This window comes from Dermacentor albipictus, chromosome 1, assembly GCF_038994185.2.
Source record: "Dermacentor albipictus isolate Rhodes 1998 colony chromosome 1, USDA_Dalb.pri_finalv2, whole genome shotgun sequence".
NCBI classification, from domain to species: Eukaryota; Metazoa; Arthropoda; class Arachnida; order Ixodida; family Ixodidae; genus Dermacentor; species Dermacentor albipictus.
In genome coordinates this window covers 74,650,623-74,678,325 of record NC_091821.1, presented here as the reverse complement: position 1 = coordinate 74,678,325, position 27,703 = coordinate 74,650,623, and the positions used below count along the sequence as shown (strand labels likewise).

The window sequence follows — 27,703 nt, the reverse complement described above, 5'->3', positions numbered from 1 at the left end:
AAGGCCACACAGGTCGGCCGGTTTTCCTCTACCTCAATGCGCGCCTAATATCGAGTGCCGCCGCCATTAGACGCATTGGCGCGTATACGCGCCGTGACGCGTCATTGCGTACGTGTGGCTATTACTGAGAAAACAAAGCGAAGCAAAAGAACACACGAGTGCATAAATGAATAATAATGGCTCTTTACTCGTCATATATTAAAGAATACTGTTTTAGCGCAGACTTGTAATACGTCAATTCTTTCGGCAATCGCTCAACCACAGTGATCGGCGTCGGTTACCAACATACGAGGTCGACGCTATGTAGCAACAGCCAACCAGTACCTTGAGTGAGTGCCGAAAGCATCACATGACAAGTGCGTAGGTGAGATGTTTCGCGTACACCGAATCCCGCAAACAGATGCATTATGTCTGCGGAATGATATGCAAAAGGAGAGACAGAAAGAAAGAAAGGACGGCAATCTGTGATGCCGCCATTTCTCTGGCGTCCGCGAAAAATACCTCGAACGCCTGCCATTTTTGAACGGTTCACTATTGGCCGTTCTGTTCCCTCTACTTTTATTCCACACATACTAATGTGGCAACGCCTACTCACGCCGACATATATCTTTGGTTAACAGGGCCAACGTAGTGTAGCAATCATTTCCGCACGTTTCTAATTCTGGTCCCTTGTCATAGTTGGCCGCTGCGCTACATTCTGGATATGACATAGGATATGACGCGCCATGATGAAACATAACCTCGAATGTGAATCGCTCTGCTGGCCTTGCTGGGCCTACACCGATTCTAATAAAGCTCAGTTGATAGTCCGGTCGTTGTGGTGTGAACCTCTCCTCTTGTCCTTTGTGTTTTTTGACTGGTTTTTTCCTTCACGCTCATATGACCACAGAGACCGCATCCGGAAAGCTTTTGTTTGTTTGCTTGCTTGTTTGTTTGTTCTGTTTTGTTTTGTAAGCGCTGCTTTTAATGGGTCGGAAACTTTCGCTGTCATCATTGGGTGGCACCAAAAGCGTTCCGTCCTGCAGGCGAAACAGGCGGACGCATAGGGAATCACTACGGGAAAGACGCGGCGCACCTCTTTGCCTATCAGCGTTCACGAGTAGGTGGCTTGATTTACACTTCAATGTTAATAACATCGCTCAATGAACTTTCAGCAACTGATTACTAATCGATGAGAAATTACGGAATTATGCGAGACGGTAAGTACAGTGTCCGCATTTCGTTGCATCTATCCGCGTTTTATTCAGGACGCTTGGTTGTGTTAAATGAATCTAGGCGAATAAAAAGACCAAGGATTGAATTGACTAAGCGTTTTATTCGTACGAAATCTTCACCGCCTTCACTGATAATATGTTCGCTGTCATGATTGGCCGGCTCTACGATGTACGAACCGTTGCAGCGTAGGAAGTGCTTTGTGAATGCGGGCCAAGTTTTTACCTTCAAACTGCAGAATAATATTCATGTTGCGTTGTTTCCTGTGCTAGCTCGCAGATGTGGGACGCTTTCCAAAATTTTCCTTAACACTTCCACAAATTGATGCAACCATGTCTCGCCCCCCCCCACCCTTGCGATATTGCCATCCTGCAAGCAAAGTACCTTTATAACAAACAGCCCATAAGCAACGGGTACTATATATGTAATACAAGCAAAATGTCCACCGCAAGATCTGCAGCAGGCTAGAACCCCAACAAACGCCACGCGTTTCTAGGCCAAGGCGACTGGCCACCAAAAGTCGAGAGGAGATTTATGGGTCGGCTTTTATAAGCTCCATAATGCGACCATATTTCCAGACGTCCGATGCAGAAGATAGCGTTGTACGCAAAAAAGCAGGATCTCACGTACTTCTCTCGCGATATGAAACGGCGCGGAGCGCATTGAGGCCGATTATTGCGGCATCCATCGTCTGCAACAGGAGTTCCGTATGAAGGCAGTCGTCGTACATTGGTGTGGTGTGCAACGTCCAGATGATGCACTTGCACAAAACGTGATTTTACCAGAATTATGTAGTATTTGTCAACAACATCGCCCTCGGATATTGTATACCTGGCGTTTATTTATTTATTTATTTATTTATTTTATGTTCATGAACAAATTTTATCAAAATTACCCAAACAAGAGGATGCGGCACAACTCAAGGTATACAATAACCTGGTTAACAGTGTTTTATTAATTAACCCTAATTATTTACTTAACGATGCACGTTAAAATTTCCAAATTCAACCACGACATTTTTAAGGCTTGTTCCTCTAGAAGGAAGCCTGATAAATCAGTCTCCGAAAAGCACCCTAAAACGCATAATAGAATTCTAGGTTGTTTTCTATCGCAATGCGCAAGAAAAGTTTTTCGGGAAAATAATAAGCAGAACGGCGGTGCATTCAATCACAAAGTGAGTGATAAACGGATATCTCGAGCTAGTGGTTTCGGTTTGAGATTCCTGCGATGACTGGAAGCTGCAATTAGGCAATCGCAACATGAGCTTTAATAAAATGGTTCAAGATTACTTCGGGAAATAGTATTAACTTAGTTTATTGCATCGCGTGGCCGTAATTTCTGCTGCTGAAGCTTATTCATACAATCCAGTCCAGGTGGCGGCGCTGAGCTTCTCCCAAAGACAAATTTTAAACTTCTGGTAACCTTAACAAATGTGGAAGTGCTACCCGTATCTGTTATGCCTGAGTAATCTGTCCCAAGAAATGCTGTAATGGCACGCGCAGAAAAAGTTCCGCTTTCCTGGCATCGAATTATTTAGCAACAGAACAGAACTCAATCTCCACCCGACACTCATTTACTGGAGATGAATGGCACAGTGAACGAAGACAAGGTTTCTCAGCCTCCTGACAGGTAAAAATGCCTTCAGGCCACAGACAGCGCTGATTGCCCCGCCCCCCATGCAATAAGTTATACTTGATAAAACGCTGCCCACTGGCATCGATCAGAAGTGATATTTTGTCTTACGCACGTGGCAAGGAAGAAGGTGTTGGCAGCCAGGGTGTAGTTCACAAAAGGCGAGAAGAAGATGTCACTTGAGATGTTGTCGTAGGCCCTCAGCAATCCACCTGAACGAAACAGAACCAGCGAGTTGGGCCCCTTTGCAGTGCTCGTCATAGACTGTAAAGATAGCTTGAAAATCAGGGTCCGTGTTCACAAAATGTTCTTAGACTAAAAACGCTAATTCCAGTCAATAGTGATGTAGGACATATTATTAGCGAAGGCGATCAGCCAATGAAAAACAGCACTTACGAACGAAAAGCTTTGTGAATTTGGCCTCAGGGCCCTCCGTATTCCCACAGAAAAATAACCCTTTTTTGCTAGAACTGTTCGTAGAAGCACATGTCAGCCAATCAGGATGCAGAACACATTATCGGTGAACGCGGCCAGCCAATGGCGAGGACCATTTACGAACGAAAAGCTTTGTGAATTCACTGCCAGGGTCCACATTCACAAAGGAGCACTTAAGCATTGTTCGTAACAGCAGTTGTCAGCCAATCATGACTTTGGACGTATTATTGAAGACGGCTGGCCAATAGCATACGGCACTTACGGAGAAAAAATGTTTCTGAATTCATCCCCGAATAGCCGAATTCACAATGGCATGGACAACTAGCCAGCGGTTAAGCATATAAAATGCCGATGGTCCTGTCCATGGTCCCTGTAAGGTAAAACTATTCCAATCTGTTTTTATTTCAATCTCCTGACGTCAAATTTACGTAACCACCGACGGCAGCATCGGGCGGTAACCCGTAGCGTTGTTTGAAAAGCCCAATCAAACACGCTTCTCGTTTATAGGATGTCGCTTTCTTTTGCTTTCAAAGCGAATAACATGGCCTGCATTGAGCAGTTTTTCTTATCTAATTGGTTGGTAAGAGGCGACTAGTACGCTCAAGTGGAGAGAGTTTCGATGGGGCCGAGCCAGCACAGTGAAAGTAGATAACCGAATGAGGAGAGTGGTGTCCGCGTCTGCGATTGGTCCGCTTCCGCTTGCTTAGCTTGCGGTGGCTGGTCGAAAATCGCGGCGGCGTGCAACGGAACGTTAAAAATGTTGCCTGAACGGATCCTCGGCAAAGAAGAGTTGGTAAATTGATGTCGTATGTGTGCCGAAAGGACTCGATGACATTATACTGCCACGGAAAAATGTTGATTATGCGCAAATAAATCCATGCTCCCCGGCAGCTCCGAGTAGCTAGTGCCAGAGCAATCGATGGGCAGGCATCTTTTATTCCTTTCAGAACAGGACAGTCTCCGGCTATTCAGAAAAAAAATTAAGTTTTGTTCGGCATATGAATGCGTATTTAACGCGTGCATGTCACTTGGACTCGCTGAGTTTTCGCGGTTTTGTGTCGTCACGTGACAGAGGCGAAGGGCTCGCAGCCCGAAAACGTTTGAGCGAAGGCAGAGTATTATGGCGAAAAAGGCGTTGAATCAGAAATAATTATTTTTCTTTCGTTCGGTCTAATCACGCATAATCAGTGTGCACACATCCTATCATATGGGGCGTTTTCGTGGTTTTCGTGAAGTCGCGTGAGACAGGCGAAGTGGGGGTAGTCGAAAATGATTTGACCAATCATGCAGGACTGATTGAAGAATTAGAATAGAAAAGTTTCGAATAGCTTTACGTTATAGCGCTCCATGTGTTTCTCAAGAATGAGACATAAAAAACAAACGAAAACAAAAGCACAAACAAGGACACGTGTACAAAGGAAAGAAACGAACAGCTCGCTTACTGAACATGTGCGTGTTCTCAGTGAGGAAGTAGGTGTGTCCACATATGAGCCAAGCCATGCTAATCGCCTGCACACCCTGTGCTGCACCCAACTCCGGAGGCTCCACGGGGTCCGTGAGACGGCGCAGGTTGCGAGCGAATGAGAACGACAGCAGACAGTTGGTCAGGCAACCTGTGCAGCGGTAGTCAGAAAAGCGCATAGAAATGAGAGTCTGGCGAGAATAGAAAAACCACAGAGTTTCCGATGAGTCTGCTTCGAATGATTCAACAGTGAAATTCTGCTCACTCAAAACAAGAGTGCGCTTAAGCAAGTCGCAAGATGACTATCTAAAAAAAAAAAACGCTCCGTCATATTTTTGGTATAGCCTACATTGTTGCTCGTTTTTATTTTTGTATGTACCGGCTATTCTTTATCGACGGATGCATTCGCTGACTCATAGTGCGATTCGCTCTGGTCTGCATTTAGTAAGTTTTCGTGGGTCCAAATGAGCAAGACTTATGACACAATCTTGGTCCTGATTTTACGACGAACTGTCTCTAAAGGATGACAAAATTTCTGCTTCGTCGATTCGCCCTACAAGCTAGCGCTGAAAATCAGAAAGCATTCCTAAGTTCAACCCAAATTTTGCCATAGACAGCTGTTTTTATGTATATTTTATTGTAATCATGATATCACAGGCAACTAGATTACGCTGTATCCAGCGATATATCGTGAGAATTCACTGCTGATAAAGCAGCAATATGCACAAATCAATTAAAATGAGTAACCCATAGCACAACAAAAAGAGTGAAACTGTACACGCGCAAATGCTCTTGTTACGAATGTCACGATATGTGGACACGATAAGCATCCAAATAGGTGTGCACACTAAAGCTATCATCCAGAAAATAGAAATACCATGATTAGAAATAACATATAAGGAAAAGCGTGAACGTTCTGAATCCGGAAGGGAACCAAGTTCAGTCGCGCAAAAACATTAAGCACTAACAAAAAAACAATGCAAAGGAAGCATCAACCTGAAACTACAACAAAAAATAGAAACGTTCTTCAAGCACCACAAAGAGCCAATAATGAGGCTACGGTCTGCTAGAAAATGTCGAACACACTTAAGTATACGCCTCTACTCAGCAGCCTAACTCCACGGTCCGGCCATTGTGTTTAAAGTAATACATAAATGTACCCAGTACCTGCACCAGGCAGAGCTTTCTGCGCGTTGTCCTCCACCCGCATGTCTAGAATAGTAGCCACAAGTATGACGCTTACAAGCACGCACAGAGTGATTCTGAAAAAAAAAGAAAGATACAGCCGTCAAACAGTCACTCAACAAACAGGCCTGGCTGTTTGCATGCACGAACAATATTTCGTAGAATCTTTAAAAACAAAGAAAGAGAAAGCATCATGGCTCTCAATCTAGTACTTACGTAACCCATAAAGTAAATTTGTTACGACTACATCAGACTGTCAGTAAATGCAGTGTAGATTTACGTAATTTAAGTCTGATACGTTTTTTTCTTCTTCTTGAGCACGAATGATATGCATTTGACAAGTGCTGACATCTCGAACTAAGACATGCAGGTGCAGTGGTTCGGGCAACTTACATGAGGAAGACCTGCAGTCCGCTAATCGACACGTCTTCTTTGACTACACAGCGACTAACTTGTGTCTTCGCACCAATCGACTTCGAAGATGCTGCGAGGATAAACAAAAGGGCAGAAATTGTGTTAGATCGCTGACTCATTCACCAGCATTTTTAAACATAGAATGTTCTTAGCTCGTATTCAGGGTTACTTCAACGCTATAGAGCGTCCACTCAGCTTAGCAACATTCCCCAAACCGCAAGCGGTAATTTGCATCGCAGTGTGCATTCATCAGCGAAACGTTGCAGGTTCAGGTTATCCAGTAGAGCCATTCATAGAACCTGAAGCTTTACGATACTGATAAACGCGCTGTAAGTTTGTCGATCACGGAAGGTTCTCGAAATGAGTGTACTATAGAGTGGTAGAATACATAATGAGTGCCAAATGACGAGAGCGACAGCGAGAGCTGTACACATTACCTTAGCTCTAAGCCTGTAAACAGCATAGATAAACAAATAGCGTGCTAGCATGTCCTAGCGTGATTGTTTAAGTGCACGGGTACGATGCATACTCAGGGCGATTTTTTGATTCAAGGATAATTTAAAGTGAAAGGTTGTCATAATACGCGTGTTTTGCTATTCCCGCCTTCTTTCTTTTTTTTTTTGTTATCAACAGAGGTCGTTGCACTGCTCCGTAGCGAAGAATGCAGCTAAGAACACGAGCTAAGTCTATTGCGTTTCATCCACTGCTGACCACACCGATTGCATATCTTATTATGCTTAGTCTTTACCTCAGCTTAGAGACAGGCCCTCTACTTCTTTCCATGAAGCGGTTATGCACAGCACCCACAAATACCTAGATAAATTACAAGCCAGCACATCACGTGATATATACTAACGTCACGACGCAAAGGCCAACTATTGCCAATTGTGCTTTGCAAAAGGGTTTGTAGACGCCAAATGTCACCGGTGTCTGCCTTTCGAAGTATGGTCCACCGGCGGGCATTGACAGATTCTGATACGCTACATGACTTGCATGCCCGGAATTTATCTTAGGTAACCCGGGAATCACTACTTGCACTGCTTGACTGCGTTCCCGAGACTTTGTTGGGAAAGCCACGTGCTCACCAGCGCAAGCGTTTCCTCAGGGAAGCTAGCAATGCGTGCAAACTGAGTGCTGCGCGCCGGGATACCGGAGCGAACAGCACCGTTACAACCATGAACGACACTTCCTTTGATGCGAAAGCATCAACCATAAATAGCCATAAATCTGGCGTCTGTCGCAGAGAAACGGCACCTAACGTCCCATTGGCTGCGACCCCACGTCACGTGAGCGCCAGGACGGAGCATAACGGGCAGAACGGAACACCTGTTGTTCACCTGCTGCTCACCTGATGCAACATCTGGTATTGCATGAAGGGAGAGGGAATCGCCGCGACGCCACGTCAACCTCACTCTCGCTCTTGGAAGCCTGTGTTTCCGCGCGTTTCTTGTCTGCGCAAGTTCTCGCCTGCGTTCTAACTTCGCCTCGGTAATCGCTATAAAGAAATTAATGCACAAAAAGGATAAATTCCAAAGGAAAAACATTGGCGGTAGTGAGTCCCGAACCTACCATCCCCCGCTCAGAAGCCGAGTGTCTTACTAACTGGGGTAAACCACCGCCTCTTGGATAGCAGGCCTGTGCAGTCCGCTTTATGACATCATGCTACTTGGACCGAAATTTCCATTGCCAAGCCTGGCGTGACGAAGGCGGTGACATCAAAATCGCCGCGGCTTACTCGGGAGCGTCCCAATTAGGTTCTATGGCAGTCGGGCAAGGTAGCATAATCTCCCGGATCGAAGTGCATCGGCCTTGCGCTAGACAGGAGACGTTGGCCGAGCATCTCAACGCGGTCGCTTGCCCGCGAGGAGTTCATAACCCGTAAGACCGCTCAGCGGCGTTCTACAAGGCATTAATGCTTTCGCATTCACAACTCATAAGAAGTATTTAGGAGTCCTTGGACTTTTTATTACTTTGCACTTCACGTAAACATTACGAGAAGCAGAGCCAAAGCGCGTCTTGAAACGAGCCTGGTCTGACGACGAGGGCGCTTCTCATCTACTCATCGATTACCCAAGGCAGGATACACATAAACGACAATTGGAAAAAAGCACTACTCGTAACTGATCCCCACCCAGCCTTTCACACTCGTAAAATTGCTCGATCCATGGCCATCGAAAACAGCACAGAGAAAAGCACTAAATGCACTTGCACGTGTCATTAAAGAAACTGGAATAATAAACGTGTACTAGCGGCCGCATCGGGTGATGTTATGTAAGGACAATCCACCTTCATCATTTGTATTTACGCATGCTTGTTGTTTAATATGTGCATCATGCTCATATTTGTGCGGCTTGTGTGGTGTAACCCAATTTTTACTGTTGTGTCTCTGTGTGTATGATCGATGTACTTTGTTCATCTGTACGCCTGTTCATCTTGTACCGCACAATAGTCTCGTGCACGCGTTCTCGCCTTTTATCTTTGTATATTCCAGTGTGTCTAGGACTATATGTGGACTTCATTTGCCCTATCTAACTCCGCCCTAGATTTTCCGAACATGTGGCATTATTTCTTATTTTGCAATATTTGTTCTTATTAATATTACTAATACATGAAAAAGAGTAGCCGTAACCACTATAACAGACTTAATCTCTTTCTTTTATTTTTGTTTCGATAAAAATAAGGACCAAACGTCTGTTTACACAAAACTGTAGGTTTGCGTGTGTGACCATTCACTCTCATACATATTCACCTTCACATTGATCACCAGTAGAAATAGGACGCCAAGACAAACCTGCACGTGAGGGTGGTACTTACTGTGAGCGACCACATTTTGCACGTCGTCGAGAGTGCAAACAGAGGGCACGCAGACACCCAGCCGAAACTTGCGGCTCTCCGGAGAGACGCGGTACACGATCCGAGTCATCCGCTGTGGGAGCACAAATGAAGCAGCTTGTGAAAAGAGGGTCAACGCGCAAGGCATGGACTGTTTCTTAAAATGCATGTGCTCTGTTAGGCGTCCATTCGGGACAGTGCCTGCCGATCAGGAAGTGAACCTGGCTAGCCAATGAAAAAGAGTCCCCCCAAATGAAAAAAAAAAGTCTCGTAAATTTGGCACAGATCCTAAAGCCACGAAAATATTTAGTTTGTAAGGAATGTTTTAATGGTTGGCGCCTTCGCTCTCATCTAGTTCACACTATTATGACTGGCCGGCATCCATCCTCAAGAATCCTTCTTTGGTAAAAAAAAAAGAGGAAAAAGAAGAGTTGGGAATTGCGGGCCAAATTCACAAAGCATTTTGTTGCGAGATGTGTTTGTCAAAGACCGCCGGCTCCGGCACCTCTCGTTTTCTGTCATTATTGGCTGTATCGAACAGTTCTCAGACATGTCAACTTTTTAAATCGAGGCGTGGTCCGCGCACGCGCCGAGAGCCGAATTCGCGAAGCTTTTCGTTCGTAAACTTCGTTTGTCATTGTCCGGCCACCTTCGCGAATTATATGACCTACATCACGATTGCTTGGCGTTTGTTCAAAGTTATAGTGTAAGGCATCTTTTTTATATACGGGCCCTGCAGCCACTTGCGATCGAGCTTGCGGTTCCACGGTGACCGTACTTGCCTTAGGGTGCCTGAGCAGAGTCGACAGGTGCGCCGAGGCGTCAGTCTCGTTGTTGAACATCTCCTGTACATTGTGGCCCGATGAGAGGAACACGGTGCAGTACTTGCCACGGTACAGCTCCTGCGTCTTGTACTCGGCGATCAGGTCGAGACATTCGTCGTAGGAGCCGATGGACGCCATACGCCCTTCCAGAAGGCCCTCGGGTAGCTTGCCCGATGCATCCATCACTGCGCAAGAAACCGGAGGTTGTGACTCAGATGGCACTGAGCTTGTTCGCAATCTGAGAAATTAGCTCTACAGCCGGGGACTATAGACGTGCCCTTTAGAAACAGCCGCATGCGGTTGTGACAGGGGACTTGAGAAATCTGCCACTTTTGTATTTCTGCTATTTGTTTTGAGAAAGCAACTATTCCCCATCTAAAAGATAACTGAACACGCCGTCAATTCCTTGGAACATCTAGCGCAGCTTTCTCTTCAAATTGAAATAAGGAAAGGACATAATAATGAAGTCACTATTCAGAAACTCACGTGCGAGTTGCCCCCCGCGACCTCGCGGATCGTGAAACTTTAGCGGTGATTTGGTGCAGTCTGGAAACTTCATATTTGCCGGCATACAAGCTTGTCAAGATCCCGCAAACAAAGCATTATTTGATACTATTCCTCCCCCCTTTGTCATCGATTTTACGCTGCTTGCAGAAATCCGATTGACGCTGGGGAACGGGTTTCAACTAAATTCAATTACTTGCAAGCACTTAACCTCACTAACGATACTGATTCTCAACAATCACTCATTGTGGGTTATATATATATATATATATATATATATATATATATATATATATATATATATATATATATATATATATATATATATATATACATACAGTATCCATATGCTTGCGAAAGCAATTCTACAATACATGTATCCGGCAACTGAAGAGTTCCGTGGCCAATTACTTTCCGCAAAAGAAGACGTACGTAAAAAAATCGAACTTTCACCATGCGACAATTCGCTGCGCCACAACAACGTCTTTTATTGTTTTGGGGGGCGGGGGCACCGGACTGAAAAAAAAATAAAACGCAAAGGAAAGCATGTTGGCCACAATCGAATGAATACTTTGGGCACCTTATGTGGCTATCGAAGGAATATCGAAAAAAAAAAAACGGGAGAAGCCTGGGCCTCTGAGAACCACATGCATATTGCTCGGTATCCTACATCTGGCGAGACAAAAGACTTTCCGGAGAGATTTCACGAACATCGAACTGCAGGTGATGCCCTCGAGCGAACGCGTTGCAATCCGTAGAATCCCCACAGTGATGACGGCGAGCAACCATTGCTTCTTTTTCTCCTCTGCCAGCCACAAAGCGTCCAAAATTCTGCCACGCCAAAATCCCCTCGGCCAGAGAAGAACGAACGCGCATGGAAGTGGGCCGCGCGGTGGTCGGGGCAGCACGAGAAAAACGCATGCGCTCTGGCTGGCTCTGGCAGCCCACAGGTAGCGAGAACAAGAAAAGTGAAGAGGCTCAAAGTGTCCTCGCGAATAAAAGTCAAAGTAGAAAAATAAGTAAGAACGTACTTACATATCCTGGTTTTAGTGTTTAGACATGGGTACGTTGATGCACGTGCAAAAAATTTTAATATTTTTTCTGTGACTCGATGGAACAAATTAACCACCACAACACTTCTTCTCATCGGTCCTCGCTGCCTGCTTTTTCAACTTGTCTGATAATGTGTTGATTTGGCTTGACTCGTTGTATGGTCCAATGTACGACTTTAGAATAGAATGCACTTTTGGCGTTAAATGTTTATAAGAAAATTAAATTCTCCTTGTGGAACGTAGGAAGTTTTCAAAACAACTTAGACTCGTATCTATGCTTTTGCATTCCAGATGGACTCTGCTGTCGCGAAGCTACCCTGCTTTGTCGAATATGGGTAGGGGTGGCCTTCACTAAGTCTTTTGCATACCGAATCGGATTGCCCGACGACGCCTCGTGTGATGACTGTGGTAGCCAGGAGACTCTTCAACACCTTCTCTGTTACTTTCCTCTCTACAATTTACAGAGACGATCGCTCGCAATCGCGATAGCGCGCTTTGACTAAAAACCTCTAACAGAAGAGCTTATTCTAGAATGCGAACATCACAAGCCATCCCAGCGGAGAGAGACGAGGGCATTGTTGCAATTTTTATGGGCAACAGAATTGGACAAGTGGCTGCAGCCTGAACAGATGTTCATAGTGCTGCAAGTGCTACTGTGCTGTGCGGTGACGGTATGCGGTGACAGTGACCGACTGTGATTCTGTCTATACTCCTTTCTTTCTTTATCGCTACTTTGCTATCACTTTATCTACCCCTCCCCTCTCTCCCCAGCGTAGGGTAGCAAACCGGATCTTCCCAGCTGGTTAACGTCCCTGCCTTTCTCCTTTCTTCTCTCTCTAAACCCAGAAAGTTCCGGAATTGAAAATGTAAAGCACGACCTTGTAAATGTCAGTGCACCTTTCGCATCAAAAGTTTACGAGAACTTTATACACATAAAGTTTCGGAATTGAAACCCATGCGCTCCGTAAATTCTGTGGCGTTGACGAGTCTGCGACGAGCCCGCGCGCCATCAAAATGCCTTTGAAACTTTTCGCTCACTCGGATGGGTCTCCTTGCGTTATGTGACTCCAGGTGCATGGAAACTGCCACGAAATGAAGCCCGAGTTCGCAATGTTTGCACCGAAATGTCTTTTCGAGCGCGAGAAAGACATTCTAGACAAAATCTAGAATAATTTCCAACGCCGGGAGTTGTTTTGGTCGACGGTGCATGACAGGCCGAAAAAATTTTGGAGGGAGGGGGGCTGAAGCCAATAAGCCCCCCCCCTCCCCCCGCCCCCTCTGGCTACGCCCTGGCACCAAGATATCAGACACATCTATATGAGCTCAGCAGTAATCGACGAAATGGTCGGTATAGCCTGGCACTGCGGCGAGGATGATGCAACAAAGACAGAGGTCCTTAATAGGCGACCTGCTACAAGAAAGGCAGAGTTACGAGCGAGCAAAGCAACGCTCACTCGTTGCGCTCATTCGTTGTGGCAGAGCACCCGACACGAATATGTGCACAGACTGAAAGGAGGTCGTCAGCTCGTGAGGGTGTCGCAGGACATAGAGTAAAAAAGATTAGGCGACTGACGCGTGAGTTGCAAGCATGCGAACATATACTCACTTTACACTGGATTTCCAACCGTACCATGAGCTTCCAGGAAATCAGCGGGCTCACGAGGCCGCGAGGGAGAAGCTAGTGAACACCCCCGTACAAGTCCCACACAAGGCCCCGCGAAAACAGTACAGGAATAGCGTCACATGAAGAATAACAGTGCGACCATGAATACAGCTGAAATTGTCAAAGCACAACCCAAAACTGCGTTTGAAAACCTGCTGCCGGAAGGGCCTGACCCTATGCTGCAAGGATATGGACGAGCGGCCAAAGTCAGCCTGCGCAGAGTGAGAACTGGCACGGCGGTTGAGGTTAGCCCCCTTCCATAAGAGAAGCTGCAGTGCAGCTCAGTATTACGGACGACTGTTTAAGATGCAGCAGCGGAGCACACGCACACACCTTTCACCTAGTGTGTAATTGCCCACGGCCTACAAGGCAGGGACGTAAAATTATCCAGAAGCTACTACCAAAATTCTACGGCTGGCAAATTTGCAGCAGTGGATAAGGCCAAGCGGGCAACCAGAGCACCGAAAACGCATCTTTGACTCCCCCCAAGAAACATGGTTGTTCATGTACTTTTAACCACAACCCTTCAAAAGAACCCCGGCCCCTTTTCCTTACCCTTCCTCCCCAGATGGTAAATACCAAGATGGAAGGTCGTACCCGTGTATAGGAAATAAAACATTTTTTATCATCATCACCTCCCGTTTATGACATAAAATTGTGGTATTAGACACCGCACTTTATATAACACCTGCTTCATTTCTGATTTCTCCTGGTAGTAAAATACAGGGTGATAATTTTGAACTTTTATGGAATTTCTAAATGTAGCCTGTTGCGGATAACGTAATTCTAGTCCTTGGGCTGGATTATTCAGAGAGGCGCATATTGCTTGCGAGATAAATAGAAACGCATATTCAACTAATTAACAAAAATCAATTAACTAGTTTCTAAATTAATTAATTTGTGGCACATATTCCAATTTACCAATTGTAACCGGTGAGTTTGCAAGGCGTACCCACATGGAAGGAATTTACAGAATGACGACTGGAAATACGCCCAAGGGGTGGTCTGCCCTGTGCATTGGCAGACCGCCGACCATGAAAATGGGCGAAAGAGCCAAAGAAAACTTATTCACTTTAAAAAAGTGTGCTCGGCACTTAACACGCACGACCGTTCAGCTGTATAGTGGGCAGCGTGGTGGAGCTGTTGTGGCGTATGCCCTGGCGCTGCATCGGCTGTCAAGGCGTGGCGCCTCGCGTTTGTCCCAGGCACCTCTCCCTTTGAACGCATAAGGGGCCTCAGGCTCTCTCACTCTCCGCTTTCTCTGAGGTACGCAAAGAAGTCAGTATCACAGTACTCCCAATTCGTAAATTTCAGTTTGTACCGTAATGTAATAAAGAAGTTAATGAGGAATTTTTCGTCAATTACTTGAACACGTGTTTCGATTTCTCGCGCTAGTAATGACCGCTTCTTCGAATACTCCGCCTCAAGGACAAGAATCAAGCTATCTGCAGCAGGTGATTCTTTAAAATTACACAAATCTTAAATACGATCATCTAGTGTATGAATAAGCAGAAAGAAAGCCGGTGTCCACCTGCTGTCGCAGTTTATTTGGTCCTGTTTGTGCAATGCCATCTGGACCTCCAAATAAGGAAGGAACGCTTCCCCCTTCCTCGACACATACGCACCGTCTAGCGAAGATACCACCGCGCATGCGCTTCAGTTTTCACCCATTTGTTAGGCAAACAAAGTTGGTTCGGGTTTATCTCGCTTGCGTGGTACATTTTAGTTTTCATTTCTATTTTTGTTGGGGATCTCTCTTTCAGAAAATCCCGTAGCCCACATTTGGCTCGCACTGCGCTGGCTTCGTTTCCAAACCGGTCGCCGCCAGGATCTCCTCGTTCGAGCCGAACCTTCCTCGAGCGTCTCGTTCCGCGTTGTGGCTCGATCGACGACGCACGCTAAGTGGTCGGCAGAAAACGCGCGCAAAATGTTCTCCGCTGTGGAGCGCCACAAACATTCCCGGTCGCGAGTTCGCACTGCACGGTGACGGCCAGTGGCGTAGCCAGAAATTTTTTTCGCGCCAGAAGGGGGTGACGGGGGCTAGGCGGATGTTGTCGCACATCGTTTTAGTCAGGTATCCCAGTACAGATAAATTAAGGGTGGGGGGTGTGGAGGGAGAGAGAGAGAGAGATGAAGAGGGAAGGCAGGGAGGTTAACCAGATATTAGTCTCCGGTTTGCTACCCTACACTGGGGTTGGTAGATAGGGGTTAGAAAGAGCACAGATAGGAAAGGGTTAAAGAAATTTCACACACAGAGACACACAAAGGGCGTTCCCGTTAGAGACGTTCACAAATGTCGGTAGATCGCAAGAAGCGCAGTAGCGCTTGCACGGCCTCCTTCTGCGATGTTAGGTCCCGTCGATGGTGTAAAATTCCTTCTCCCGATCGTGGTCGGTCATCCAGCTGGTTGAGTTTGTGGCGAAGGGATTCCCTCTGTGGACAGTGCTGCGGGCGTGCGCACAAAATATAGCCAGTCGATTCTTCATGGCCGCAGTGGTCACAGGTTGCGGTGTCGGCCATCCCTGTGCGGAACGCATAGGCTTTGGTAAAAGGAACGCCCAACCACAGTCGATACAAAAGCATGGCGTTTCCACGGCGAAGCTTTGATGGGACGCGAAGGCCTAATGTGAGATGAAGGAAGTATAGTCGGGAATCACTGAAATGTGGTGCATTCTATTACGACGTGGTGCAGCGAGCTAGCAGGCGGAGCTTCCGTGCTGCGTCAGTTTTAGAAAGTGCTATTGGCACGCGGTGGTCCTCAGTATGGGCTGAACGGGCAGCTTGATCGGCCCGTTCATTGCCGATAATCCCGCAGTGACTTGGAAGCCAATGGAAAGTTATTTCATGGCCTGGATCAGTTATATGGTGCATCGTCTCTGTGATCTGAAACACTAGTTGTTCGTGAAGTCCGCGTCGTAAAGGTGACTGTAGAGAGTGCAGTGCCGCCTTTGAATCGCAGAAGATCGTCCACTTGTGTGGCGGTTCATCACCGATGTAATGAAGGACGGTAAGGCTCACTGCGAGCTCTGCTGCCTTCGATGATGTCGCGTGAGTCGTCTTAAATTTGATGGTTGTAACTTTCGCTGGTATCACGATTGCCGCAGCGGAATTGTTGGGAGGACAGATCCATTCGTGTAGATATGCGTAGAGTTACGATAGTTCTTGTACAAAAGTAGTAGCGTGAGCTGTTTAAGTGCTGGTGATGATAGATCGGCTTTTTTTGTGATGCGAGGTATTATCAGTTTGATTTTTCGCTGAGCGAAGCACCATGGAGGAATTGAAGGTCTTGCAGCAGGAGTGAAACAAGCTGACAATGATTCACCATGCGCGGTTATCGTTTGGCTGAAAGAGGTGCGCGGTCGGTCCGCTGATAGAGAGGCTAGGTGGTGACGAGGAGTCCTGGCAAGATGCCTTGTATGGGTCCTCAGCGCTTCAATTTCAATGTAGGTCTTGACAAAGTGATCTCTAGCGATTGCTATAGTCGCCATTGTTGATGCACACTGAGGCACGCCTAGGCAGATCCGGAGCGCTTGAACCTAAACACTTTGTATCGTGCGTAGATTCGTTTTGCCTGTGTTGGTTATTGCTGGCAAGCTGTACTGCCACGCGCCTTATGATGGGCACCCCTCCCTGGCTGCACCCTGGTTTCCTGCCCAACGTGCGCGCTGCTCCAGCACAGAGCTTGAGCAAAGCTGTATATGTACACAGGGTATGGCAGCTGTCACGTTGTTTGAGTGATCGTTTCCCCACCATTCAAGTGTAAGAGTGGCATAGCTACAGGACTTCGCTATACCATCTTGATCAATACCTCGTTAAACATGTGGCTTCTTGACTATACGGAAGAATGCTCTGTTCATGGCGATTTGACAAGTACAGTACTAAAGAAAAGAAAGGAAATGTGTTATTCTGCTACAGTCTTCCTTGTTTCTTTTGGCTTCAAATCTTGTAGCCGTGTCGACACTTGGCTTTCCAGGATGAAAACTGCTAAGTATGTCGGCTTTCAAAAGAATAATTGGTTATGTTAGTAAATGCGTTAGTTGTCAGCGGCGGGATGAATTCCGCATGAATGTGAAAGCTTCGGTGTGAAAACACTTCGTGTAGTCTGGTATCAGCAGGGAGCTTAGCTACAATCATACGGCCTATCAGAGCTTACTGTTCAGTTAAACACATTCACAAAAAGCCTATCATACATGTGGGCTCTCTCTCTCTCTCTCTTTCTAGTTCTTATCTTTCTACCGCCCCATCTCCCCAGTGTAGGCTAGTAAACCAGATTTGCCGTTCTAGGCGACCCATCTGCCTGTCCCCCTTTCTTTCACACACACACACACACACACACACACACACACACACACACACACACACACACACACACACACACACACACACACACACACACACACACACACACACATATATATATATATATATATATATATATATATATTGTATATATATATTGAAAGGTGTAGATGATATTGAATGAAGCCGCCATGTAATCATTTCAGAAAGATTTAGAACAAACAGATAGACAGACAAACAGTAGATATATAGATAAATATTGCACCCGTCGAGGAAGGTAGCAGCATGAACAGACATTTATGGCTTCGTACAGTAACAAGAAAGAAACGCCAAAGTTTACAATATATATAAAAAAAACATTACCTGATTATGAGGCATGCCACAGTGAGGGGCTCAAGATTAATTTGGGCCACCTGGGCTTGTTTAATGTGCACCTAAATCTAAGCACATGGGTGTTTTCGCATTTCGCCCCCAAAGACATACGGCGGCCGTGGCCGGGATTTGATCCCGCGACCTTCGTGCTTAGCAGCCCTTGGTGCTTAGAGCAATTCTTTTCGATAGTATGTCAAAAGAAAACATGAACACCTTCGTTATCTTCGACAACCGATGTAAACATCCACTCATCGATGTGGCCTGTTTACTATTATTGATGCGCCCGGCAAGCCCAACAATGTACTTTTAGTTCTAACAATAACAACGAGACCTGGAGCCCTATAACACAAAACTATTCCAATTTGTTTTTATTTCAATCTTCTCAAGTCAAATTTATGTAACCACTGACGCAAACATAATGTGGTATCCCGCAGCGTTGTTTGAAAAGTCCAATCAAGCGCGCTTCTCGTTTGTAGGAAGTTACTTTCTTTTGCTTTCAAAGAGAATAAAATTGCCTGCATTGAGCACTCTTTCTTATCTAATTGGCTGAGAAGAGGCGAGTAGCACGCTCAAGTAGAGAGAGTTTCTATGGGGTCAAGCAAGCACAGTGAATGTAGATGACCGGATGAGGAGGGTGGTGCCGGCGTCTGCGATTGTTCCACTTCCCCTTACTTAGCTTGCAGTGGCTGGTCGAAAATCGTGGCGGCGTGCAACCGAACTTTAGAAATGCCGCTAAAACGGACCCTCAGCAAAGTAAAGTTGGCAGAGCAATATCGTATGCGTGCTGATAGGTGTCCATAACGTTATACTGCCACGCAAAATTTTTTTATTACACGCAAATCAATTCGTGTTCCCCGGCAGCTCCCAGTAGCCAGTGCCACAGCGAGTGGCGGGCAGCCATCTTCTATTCCTTTCTGAACGGAGCAGTCTCCGGCTATTCAGAAGATTAATCTCAGTTTTGTTCGGCATATTAATGCGTCTTTAACGCGCACACGTCACTTTGAGGTGGTGAGTTTTCACGGTTTTGAGGCGCCGCGTGAGAGATGGGCAAAGTGGATGGTGGCTTGAAAATTTTTTGACCGATCGCAGAAGCACAACACCGAAATGCAAGATATCTCCATGTAATATATGCGAGTCTGCAAAACTATGGCATCGGGGCACAGAATACGATAAATTATACATTTGTAAGCGTATTGTACGTTTACATGCCCATAAAAGAGCTGTCGAGAGAAACGTGCGCTTTTGTATCGCACGCGTGCTTCAAGTAGCTATAACCGTTTGCGTTCTCAACCTTGCGCGAGGCTGGGGAGAACCTCCGTCGAGTGAATGGGTTGCGATCTGTTAACTCTCCACCGCTTGTCGCGTATCATTCGGTGTGTCTTCACATGTTACTATCAGTAGCGAAGCTGAAATAGCGGTATGGACTACAGAGGCTAACACGAGTCGCTTCTGACCACCAAGGTTCTTGAATTTTTCCCTGAATTGGCATCGACAACGGAAAATGCCATTGCTTGCATACAATAGAGCACTCTCGATGTCAGTCGACGATAGTTTGCCATAGATTCGTGGCGTGCGCGCGCTATCATCGTCACAATGACAATAGTGGGGCGATGGTGCGGAATGGCCTTTCTTTCTCGATCCATTACCCGCTAGACACCTGACCCCAGATCGATTGCGAAACCCTTGAATCGTTCTGCCTGCTCGTTGCCCTCTTCTTGCATCTCTAATACGTTCATGCAGCTGGGTCTGCAGCCAACTTGCGGTCCACGCGTCTTGTCGATGAGGCTGCAGTGTTTCTTTTTTATATATTATTATTCGGTAGACTTGCCGCAAGGCATATTTACCAGCAAAAAGAAAGTAGCAAGCGATGGTATTGCAACAATGAATTAGCGCACTTGTCCGTTATCCAACAGGCAAAGTCATCTGAGACATTCGGCTTTAGTATTGGCACCCTAAGCATATTGTGCCTAATGGCCTTAGCAGCAGGACATGGCTACAAGACCTGACTACTGTCCTAGGAACAGCCGCCGCAGAGGCTTAGCGGCTATGGTGTTGCGTTGCTAAGCACCATATCGCGGGATCAAACCCCGGCCGTGGCGGCCGCACTGCCATGGGAACGAAACGCAAAAACGCCCGCGTCCCGTGCATTGAGGGCGCGTTAAAGATTCCCTGGTGGTCAAACTTAATCCGGAGTTCCCCCCTACGGCGTGGTTCAAAATCAAAATCGTGGTTTTGGCACGTAAAACCCCAGAATTCAAATTCCGCGGTAGACACAGGTGCCGGACACTTAGCACACGTAGGGTTGTCACTTCCAGATTACCAGGCGAGGCAATTCTGCCTACGCGTTTTCATCTTCCCAGCCGCGTTCACATAGAGAGAGAAGTCATAAGGGAAAGGCAGGGAGGTTAACCAGGCTGAGCCTAGTAGGGTACTCTGCCCTGGAGAAGGGGGAAAGGGTTGTGGAAGAGGAGAGAGAAGAAATAAGTTCACAGTTTGCGTTGTTACACACGCAAGCGTTCATCGCTGAGTCAGTCACAGGCGGTCATACAGGCTGGTGCATTACAAGAAACGGCCCAGCACCTTTGTGGCCTTGACACAGCAGACGCATCCCAGCAGACACACAGCAGACACATCCCCTCTGAGAGAAGCCTGTCGTCTAAGTGCCCCAAAGCTGTCCGAATTGAACTTCTCTCATCTTCATATATGGGGCAGCCACACAGGTGATTTTTGGTCTTTTCTTTGATCCTATACGCGTTCACAAAAGCGCATTGCACCTCAATGCTCTTCACACGTTCGGCGTAGTCTCAGTCCAAGAATGCAAGCACACAGAGCCGTTGACGACTAAGCGCGTTGTCGTGAACTTTATCGCGCGTTACCAGTGGACAGGTTCTACTCCATTTCAGGTTATGTACTATTGCATCTTAGCATAAAGGTGCTGCAAGCTTTATTTATTAGGTTTTCAGTGCTAGCGACGTGCAGCTGTAAAAGACAAAACAAAAGAAGCACGACGATATAAACGTTCAATCACTATACGTTTGTCATGCCGTCCATACGCTGCAAATTTTGTGAGATTATATTTCCAAGAGAATTTGCTGCAGGAATAGTTGGAAAAATAGCCATTTAGAACGAAAACAGGAGGAACTAACGGGATAAGAAAAGAAGACAAACGTCTCTCTCCTTTTTCCCGTCAGAGGGCACTGTTATCGTTCTAAATGACTACGCTTCCACCATCTCTAATTTCAGTTATCTGGTGATGACGGATGACTGTTATACACTGACATGTAAATATATTTCCTCAGGTCTGCGGGACATAATAAACGAATAAAAAGAGGGCATCTATGACACGGACCCTATTGCAAAACCCAGTGCCACTGGGACCCAGTGCGCCTGATTATGGGCCCAGTGCAGCGCGCTGGATGCTGGGGCGCTGGGAACGCGCAGCGTGCTGGGAGGCACTGGTTACTCGCGCGAAAAACAGCTCTAGCGCGTTAAATATGTGGTTCCTGGACGCCGTATATATTTTTTTGAATACAGAAAGCAACAAGGAGCCTTTTGGTGCAATAAAAAAAGAAAAAAAAACGCAACAATAAAAATGCTACGACCAGGATTCGACCGTCCGACCTACAGATCCGAAGCCCGACACCTTACCACTACGCCACGCCAGCAGACGGAAACACGAGCGTAATTTACCATATCAAAGCCGAGAAGCAGTTTCTTTCGCAAAGCTACGTCTTGGACAGGCATGGTTGATGCGCTATCGCCCAGCAACTAAAACTCACGCCTGTACCAGAAAGAAAAGGTTGCTGTCCGTATTCAGCAGTATGCTTGGAAGTGCCAGAACATCGATTTTCACTTGCGATCACTATTTTAACTTCGAAAAAAGTCCTAAATGAACCGCCGACCCGGGACGGTGTATGGGCTGTTTCTGCCGATTTCGATAGCCGTTTCTGGTTCTTCACGCAAAGGATGTGCAACGTTTCCTTAGTTCAGTGATTCCTTTCAGTCAACACACCTGTCTAGTCATATATCTTCGTCAGAGAAGTGCAGGCTAGTGCTGGGAGCCTTCGGCGATAGCGCATATACCTGTGTTTATGACGCGTCACGTCAGCGGTCATCGCTTCTTGTGCTGACACTGTACACATGAAAAAATTGTTTATTTAAGAACACCGATGCGAAAGCCTAAATATAGAGTGATTTATCCTTGTTATATTTCTTGATACCTGAGCCTAGACGCGCCGATAGCGTGAGGACGGACTCGGCTGATACGCTAGGCCTAAGCTTCGGTGGGGACCGATCTCGGCGCGGGTAGCTGGCGAAAGCTAAGAAGTGCGTATTTTAGCCTCAAAACTTTTTTCAGTACAATAGGGAAAGTGGAAGCGCACGAATCACTTCAGCTTTGTTATCGGTGCGATAATATCATTCAGCGATAAGCTTCGAACTCGGGGTCCGTCACGCGTCTGAACGACTTCTGCATTTCATGTCCACTCCACAACACTGCGACAATTCCCAGTCATACGTTACGTGCGAACTACTTAAAAACGCGGCGTCCTCTGCGTTTACGTGGTTTCGTTCAAGAATTTAGCTATCCGCCAAGTCCAAAGGGAAAATAAAAAAAGCGAAAGTGATTTTCAGTTTCAAGTGCGCATGAATAAACATGGGCAGCTCACGCACCTTTATTCCAAGCTGGGACACGAAATAGGGTTTTATAACCCCAAGATATAGCGTTATTTAGGACAAGAGACTAGTATCAAGCGATAAAATTGTATAAATTAAGTATTAAATATTCAGCAGCGCTCGTCCATGCGTATGGAACCAGCGCGGCACAAACACAACCAGCGCAGTTTCCAGTGCGAACCAGCGAACTGCAGCGAGAACCAGCGCCTGTACAGCACAAACCAGTGCGCCCCAGCGTCATGGCAGTGGAACCAGCGTCTCTTCCAGTGTGACCCAGCTCTTATCCAGCGTTCTCACTGGTGTCCCAGTGAGTCCCAGAGAGTGCCAGCGTACCCAGTGCGACCCAGCGCCAAAAAGCGCGCTGGTTTCACGCTGGAAGACGCTGGTTTTTGCAATAGGGGAGCATTCGCAGACAAGTGAAAACAAAAAGTTTGAGCTGTTCTTTACAAACAAGTTCTATTGTCTTGCAACCAGCACAATGTCCGGCAGCACTCCTACAAAGGCACAAAGAAAGTTGTACCTCTCTCTCGCTGACGGCACGTGATGCAAGCGCCAAGCTCGGAGGCAGCGAGCGTAACTTCAATCGTTCGCAGAGTCTGTGGCCTCTGGCCTTCGCTTAAAGCTCTTCTGACCCCGAAATGAAACCGGGACAGCCAGTCAGTCCCTGCGAATGTGGCATTCGAACAAAGCCCCGTAGACTGTCCCGATACTTTGCATCCATTGATTTCACATTGATGCTCCACAGTTTGTAGCGGGGACTTTTCACTTGCGTTTGTCGAAATAACGCCCACCTATGGTCTCACCTTTGGTTAAGGCAATCAATTTCTCTACCACTATTCCCCTTGGGCTTGCTTAGCAGCGTCACAGCGCTGCCGCGCTCACGCGTAAGCTTATCCACAGTGAGATTTTGTTTTTGTATTCCCGAGTGGTCACTCTCTCGGTATCCACCCGCACTGTTTTAGAAGAGTGCGTAAAGAGACTTTATATTTCATGCACAAGGTGTGTCGCATGCACATTTATTGAGTTGTGCAATAAGCACACACAGAAACACACTCACTATCTCTCTCTCCGACACACCCGCACGCACACACTTTTGAGTGCACTCTGAGTCTTCAGTCGTAGTACTACTGAAGTGCATCCTGGTGAAGTTACATAGGTTAATTTCTTCGAATGCATTGGTAGTAAAGTAATCACTTGTTTTATAACAGGTCTTCACCCATTGCTAAGCGGCGATATGCTCGTGACTGTGCATAGAAAGCTGCCTAGTGTTTGCCTGTGATTACGCAAATATTGGTTGTTTAATTCCAAGCACACCATAATTATAACTACTATAGCTCTATCTCCTGACGATCATATCCCGTAATTGACTCCCCATATGCAAGCTTTCTGGGTCCTTTGAACCGTAAAGACAAAAAAGCGAGACAGATTTCATAATGGAAAGGCGGGGAGGTTAACCAAGCTGAGCCCAGTAGGCTACCCTGCACTGAGGAAAGAGGAAAGGGGAATGAAATATGTTTAAAGAACCCTGTGGTAAGGCGTTTCTGTAGATTAGGTCACTTCCGACGCACACATGTCCCCGCAATGTCTTTTTCTGAGTGTACTAGCTAGCGATTGACTTCTTGAGATGCGGCGTTTATTACGCGGATATACAACTTTCCCGGTGAAGTGAGTGTGTGCGCTGCCATTAGTTGCTCTTCTGGGCGCATGACACGAATACTCGATTCCATTCTGGTCGTAAGCCCAGTTCGCAACTGCGCTCACAACCGACACGCCTTCAGTCAGCTATTCTGCTCAGTGGCGCCCTCTCTTGTTGCATTTTTTTCCCCTCGCATTACGTTTTCTTTTTCCAAATGGTTGACGCCCTCTCTCATAAAGAAGGACTCTGCGCAGCGGAGCTTACAACACAGTATATGATCCGTCAAGCACATCTAAAAAAAAAAAGAGAATGAAAGAAATTAAAGCAACGAAAACAACTGTTATTTCAACAACAGCGGTTACTAACTCGACGACAACTTAGCATTATGAAGTGATACCGATTATTCACTCTCATTATCTAGCAAATGTCAGTGACCTTACAAATGTTAATTGATGACAACCTTGACTTGAGACAGCTTTCGTTTCCATCGTTTCCCCGTAAGTGTACACTTAACAAAGTACCCACGTGGCCAACCGCTATTGTGCCAGTGAGAAAATGCGTTGCTCACAAGGATTTAGACCTGCGCACTCAGGAGGTCACGTTCTTTTGTTGAAGTCGATGGCAGCTGTCATTTCTAATATTTCAGACACCGCAGCAACTCTAGATGATAATATATGCTAAAATTAGGTCAGCGCCTACAAACAAAGTAACTTCATGAGTCCGATGGGGATGAAATGCAAAACGGACTCAGGTACTTAGATTTAGGCGCGCGCTAAAGAAGAACCCCCGGTGGTCACAATAATTCCGGAGTCCCCCACTACGGCGCGCCTCCTAATCATATTGTGGCTGTCGCACTTACTACCCCAGATTTTTGTTTCAGGTTCATGAGCCAAAGTGCTCAGTCAGGCTATGACCACAGTATAGACCATAATATTTTTGGAACAGGTGTTACATGCAATATGATCCAGTCTTAATGATGGATTCACACGGCGGACCGCATCGCTGATTCAGTCTAAGGCGAGGGTGTCGTGGCTGAGCTGCAATGAATCACGCCGCCAAAAGCTCCTTTGCGGCATCCTTGCATGCGGCATATTCAGCGGCACTGAACCACGTAATGCGCGTCTACAGAATGAGGTTCACTGTCTCAATTCAGTTTAAGGGAAAATAAAATAAACGTAACTGGGCAACATGCGTTCAGCTTCATCAGAAAAGAAACATTTAAAAAGTGGCTGGAATAAATAGGTTAGGCAGACACGCCTACGTAAAGTAAAAAAAAAAATTATATGCAGGTCTTTACGCCATAACTCAGCTGTAATCGATAGCATAATACCCTATAACGTAAAACTATTCCAATATGTTTCTATTCCAATCTCCTGACGTCAAATTTACGTAACCACCAACGCAAGGACCGGGCGGTCACCCGTAGGGTTGTGTGAACAGACCAATCAAATGCTCTCCTCATTCATAGGCGGTCACTTTTGTTTGCTTGAAAAACTAATAAAATTGCCTACACTGAGCGGCTTGTCGTATCTAATTGGCTGACAAGAGGCGAGGAGAGTGCTCAAGTGGAGAGGAATTCGATGGCGCCGAGCCACTGCACTGAAAGTCGACAACCAGATGAAGAAGGTGGTGCCGGCGTCTACGATTGGTCGCCCTTCCCTTAGCTTGCGGTGGCCGGTCGAAAACCGCGGCGGCATGGAACGGAAGCTCCAGAATGACGCTAAAACGGACCCTCAGCAAAGAAGAGTTGGCAGAATGAGGGGGTAAACGTGCCGAAAGTGCTCGAAAACGTTACACGACCACGCAAGAAGTTTTATTATACGCAAATACACCCCTGCTCTCCGGCAGGTGCGAGTAGCCAGCGTCTGAGCGATCGGCGGCAGCCATCTTCTATTCCTTTCGGAACGGGGCAGCCTGCGGCTATTTCGAAGAAAATTCAGTTTTGTTCGGCATATTAATGCATCTTTATCGCGTATACGTCACTTTTACGCGGTGAGTTCGTGCGGTTTTGTGACGTCGGGTGACAGGCAGGTGAAGTGGGTGCAGCCCGAAAACTTTTTACCAATAGCCGAGGGCTAATGGCGAAAACGGGTCGAATCAGAAATAACAGTTTTTCTTTTTTCTGTGAAATCATGCATAATCAGTGCGTACATGTCATATCAGATGGGGAGCTATCGCGGCTTTCGTGACGTCGCGTGACAGACCGGTGAAGTGGGGGTGGTCGAAAAAAGTTTTTGACCAATCGTGGAGGGCTGATAGCAGAATTGGAATAGAAAAGTTTGGAATAGTTTTACGTTATAGCGCCCTTGTTTACATATACTGTGTGAGTACCAGCGATCGACAATTGACGACTACCTTAAGTATTGGAGGCGTACATGCAGTTGGAACGTCTTACCTTGACAAAGTCTGCGACATCACTATGGTGCATTAATTTGCCCATTTCCTCTCTTTGCCTACTGTTTTTCGCATGCTCCGTTCAATATCGTCCACAATTTCAGGCTTTGTCACCGTCATCTTCACGAAATACGCATAAGACTTACGGAACACAATAAGTGCCACGCAGCAAAGTGAAATTACTAAATAACGCCCAGCAGCTGAAGTATAAGCCAAGCAATGACTGCCTTTTACAACTTTCTTTAAAGGGACGCTTTCTCTGTCTATCCTCCTGGCTTTGGCGGGGAAGCTACTGCTACTGTCTAGCACCGGGTCGGTCGGCAGCGCGGCGTACATACGTGGTTGTAGATAATATACGAAGGTTATATCTACGCCGAATGCTAGTATCCCCACACGGTCTGATATAACTCCTGTATGCTGACCGACAAACTAGTGCCAGTAAGCGCAGCTTCGTTCTGCGTAATAAAAATAATTCTACATAAAAGTTGAACATATAATGTCGGCTCATAGGTATCTCTAAAGCGCACTGACCACTTAACAGAACAACGCGGTGCATCGAACGAATTATTTGATTTACTTAATTTTCTTTTATTTCGCCATTCGGTATGTACACCCGGCAACAAAGTATTGCAGGGCACGAGATTTGAGAAACAGCCGAATATCTCCGCAACCTCCCAACGCGCTCTGGTATTTGCATTTCGAGTCTCGACTAGAATATGCTAATAGTGTAGTATACAGTTTTACTGGCTGCTGCTACAGGCTGCTCGGGAGTTGAACGTTTTCTGAGATCCCGTGGTCTGTGAACTTTTGTCGCTGGGTGTACAACTGGGTGTAGAATGGATATGTGCCATTACAGAACAGTAGGTGAAAAATCCTTAAATATGGTTACATATGTATCGTACCTTTGTGTGCATACAAGTGTCATCGCTATTCTTCCCTCGACAAGCATCATACACGGCCTTCGCCCTCGTAGCATCGTTTCGTCGACGTATCGCAATCCACCTGGTTTGGTGTTTGCGTTTTTCGGCATAGCTTGTGAGCGACCAAGAGCATGAACGTAACAAGGGCAGGAGATTAAAGTTATGATCCGTGTGGCATACCAACATTAAAATT

The 27,703-nt window shown here is 46.4% G+C and overlaps 1 protein-coding gene across 1 annotated transcript in view; it reads right to left on the bottom strand.

Annotated features, from left to right (window-relative positions):
• The window catches only part of LOC135903973 (O-acyltransferase like protein-like), a 60,670-nt gene that overhangs the window by 20,083 nt on the left and 12,884 nt on the right, over window positions 1-27,703 (bottom strand). Inside the window, exons 2-7 of the mRNA XM_065434490.1 lie at window positions 9,955-10,181; window positions 9,155-9,266; window positions 6,320-6,410; window positions 5,909-6,003; window positions 4,722-4,892; window positions 2,960-3,056 (exon numbers count right to left, since the gene is read on the bottom strand). Coding sequence (XP_065290562.1) covers window positions 2,960-3,056; window positions 4,722-4,892; window positions 5,909-6,003; window positions 6,320-6,410; window positions 9,155-9,266; window positions 9,955-10,181 — 793 coding nt within the window. The remainder of the gene's footprint in view (window positions 1-2,959; window positions 3,057-4,721; window positions 4,893-5,908; window positions 6,004-6,319; window positions 6,411-9,154; window positions 9,267-9,954; window positions 10,182-27,703) is intronic.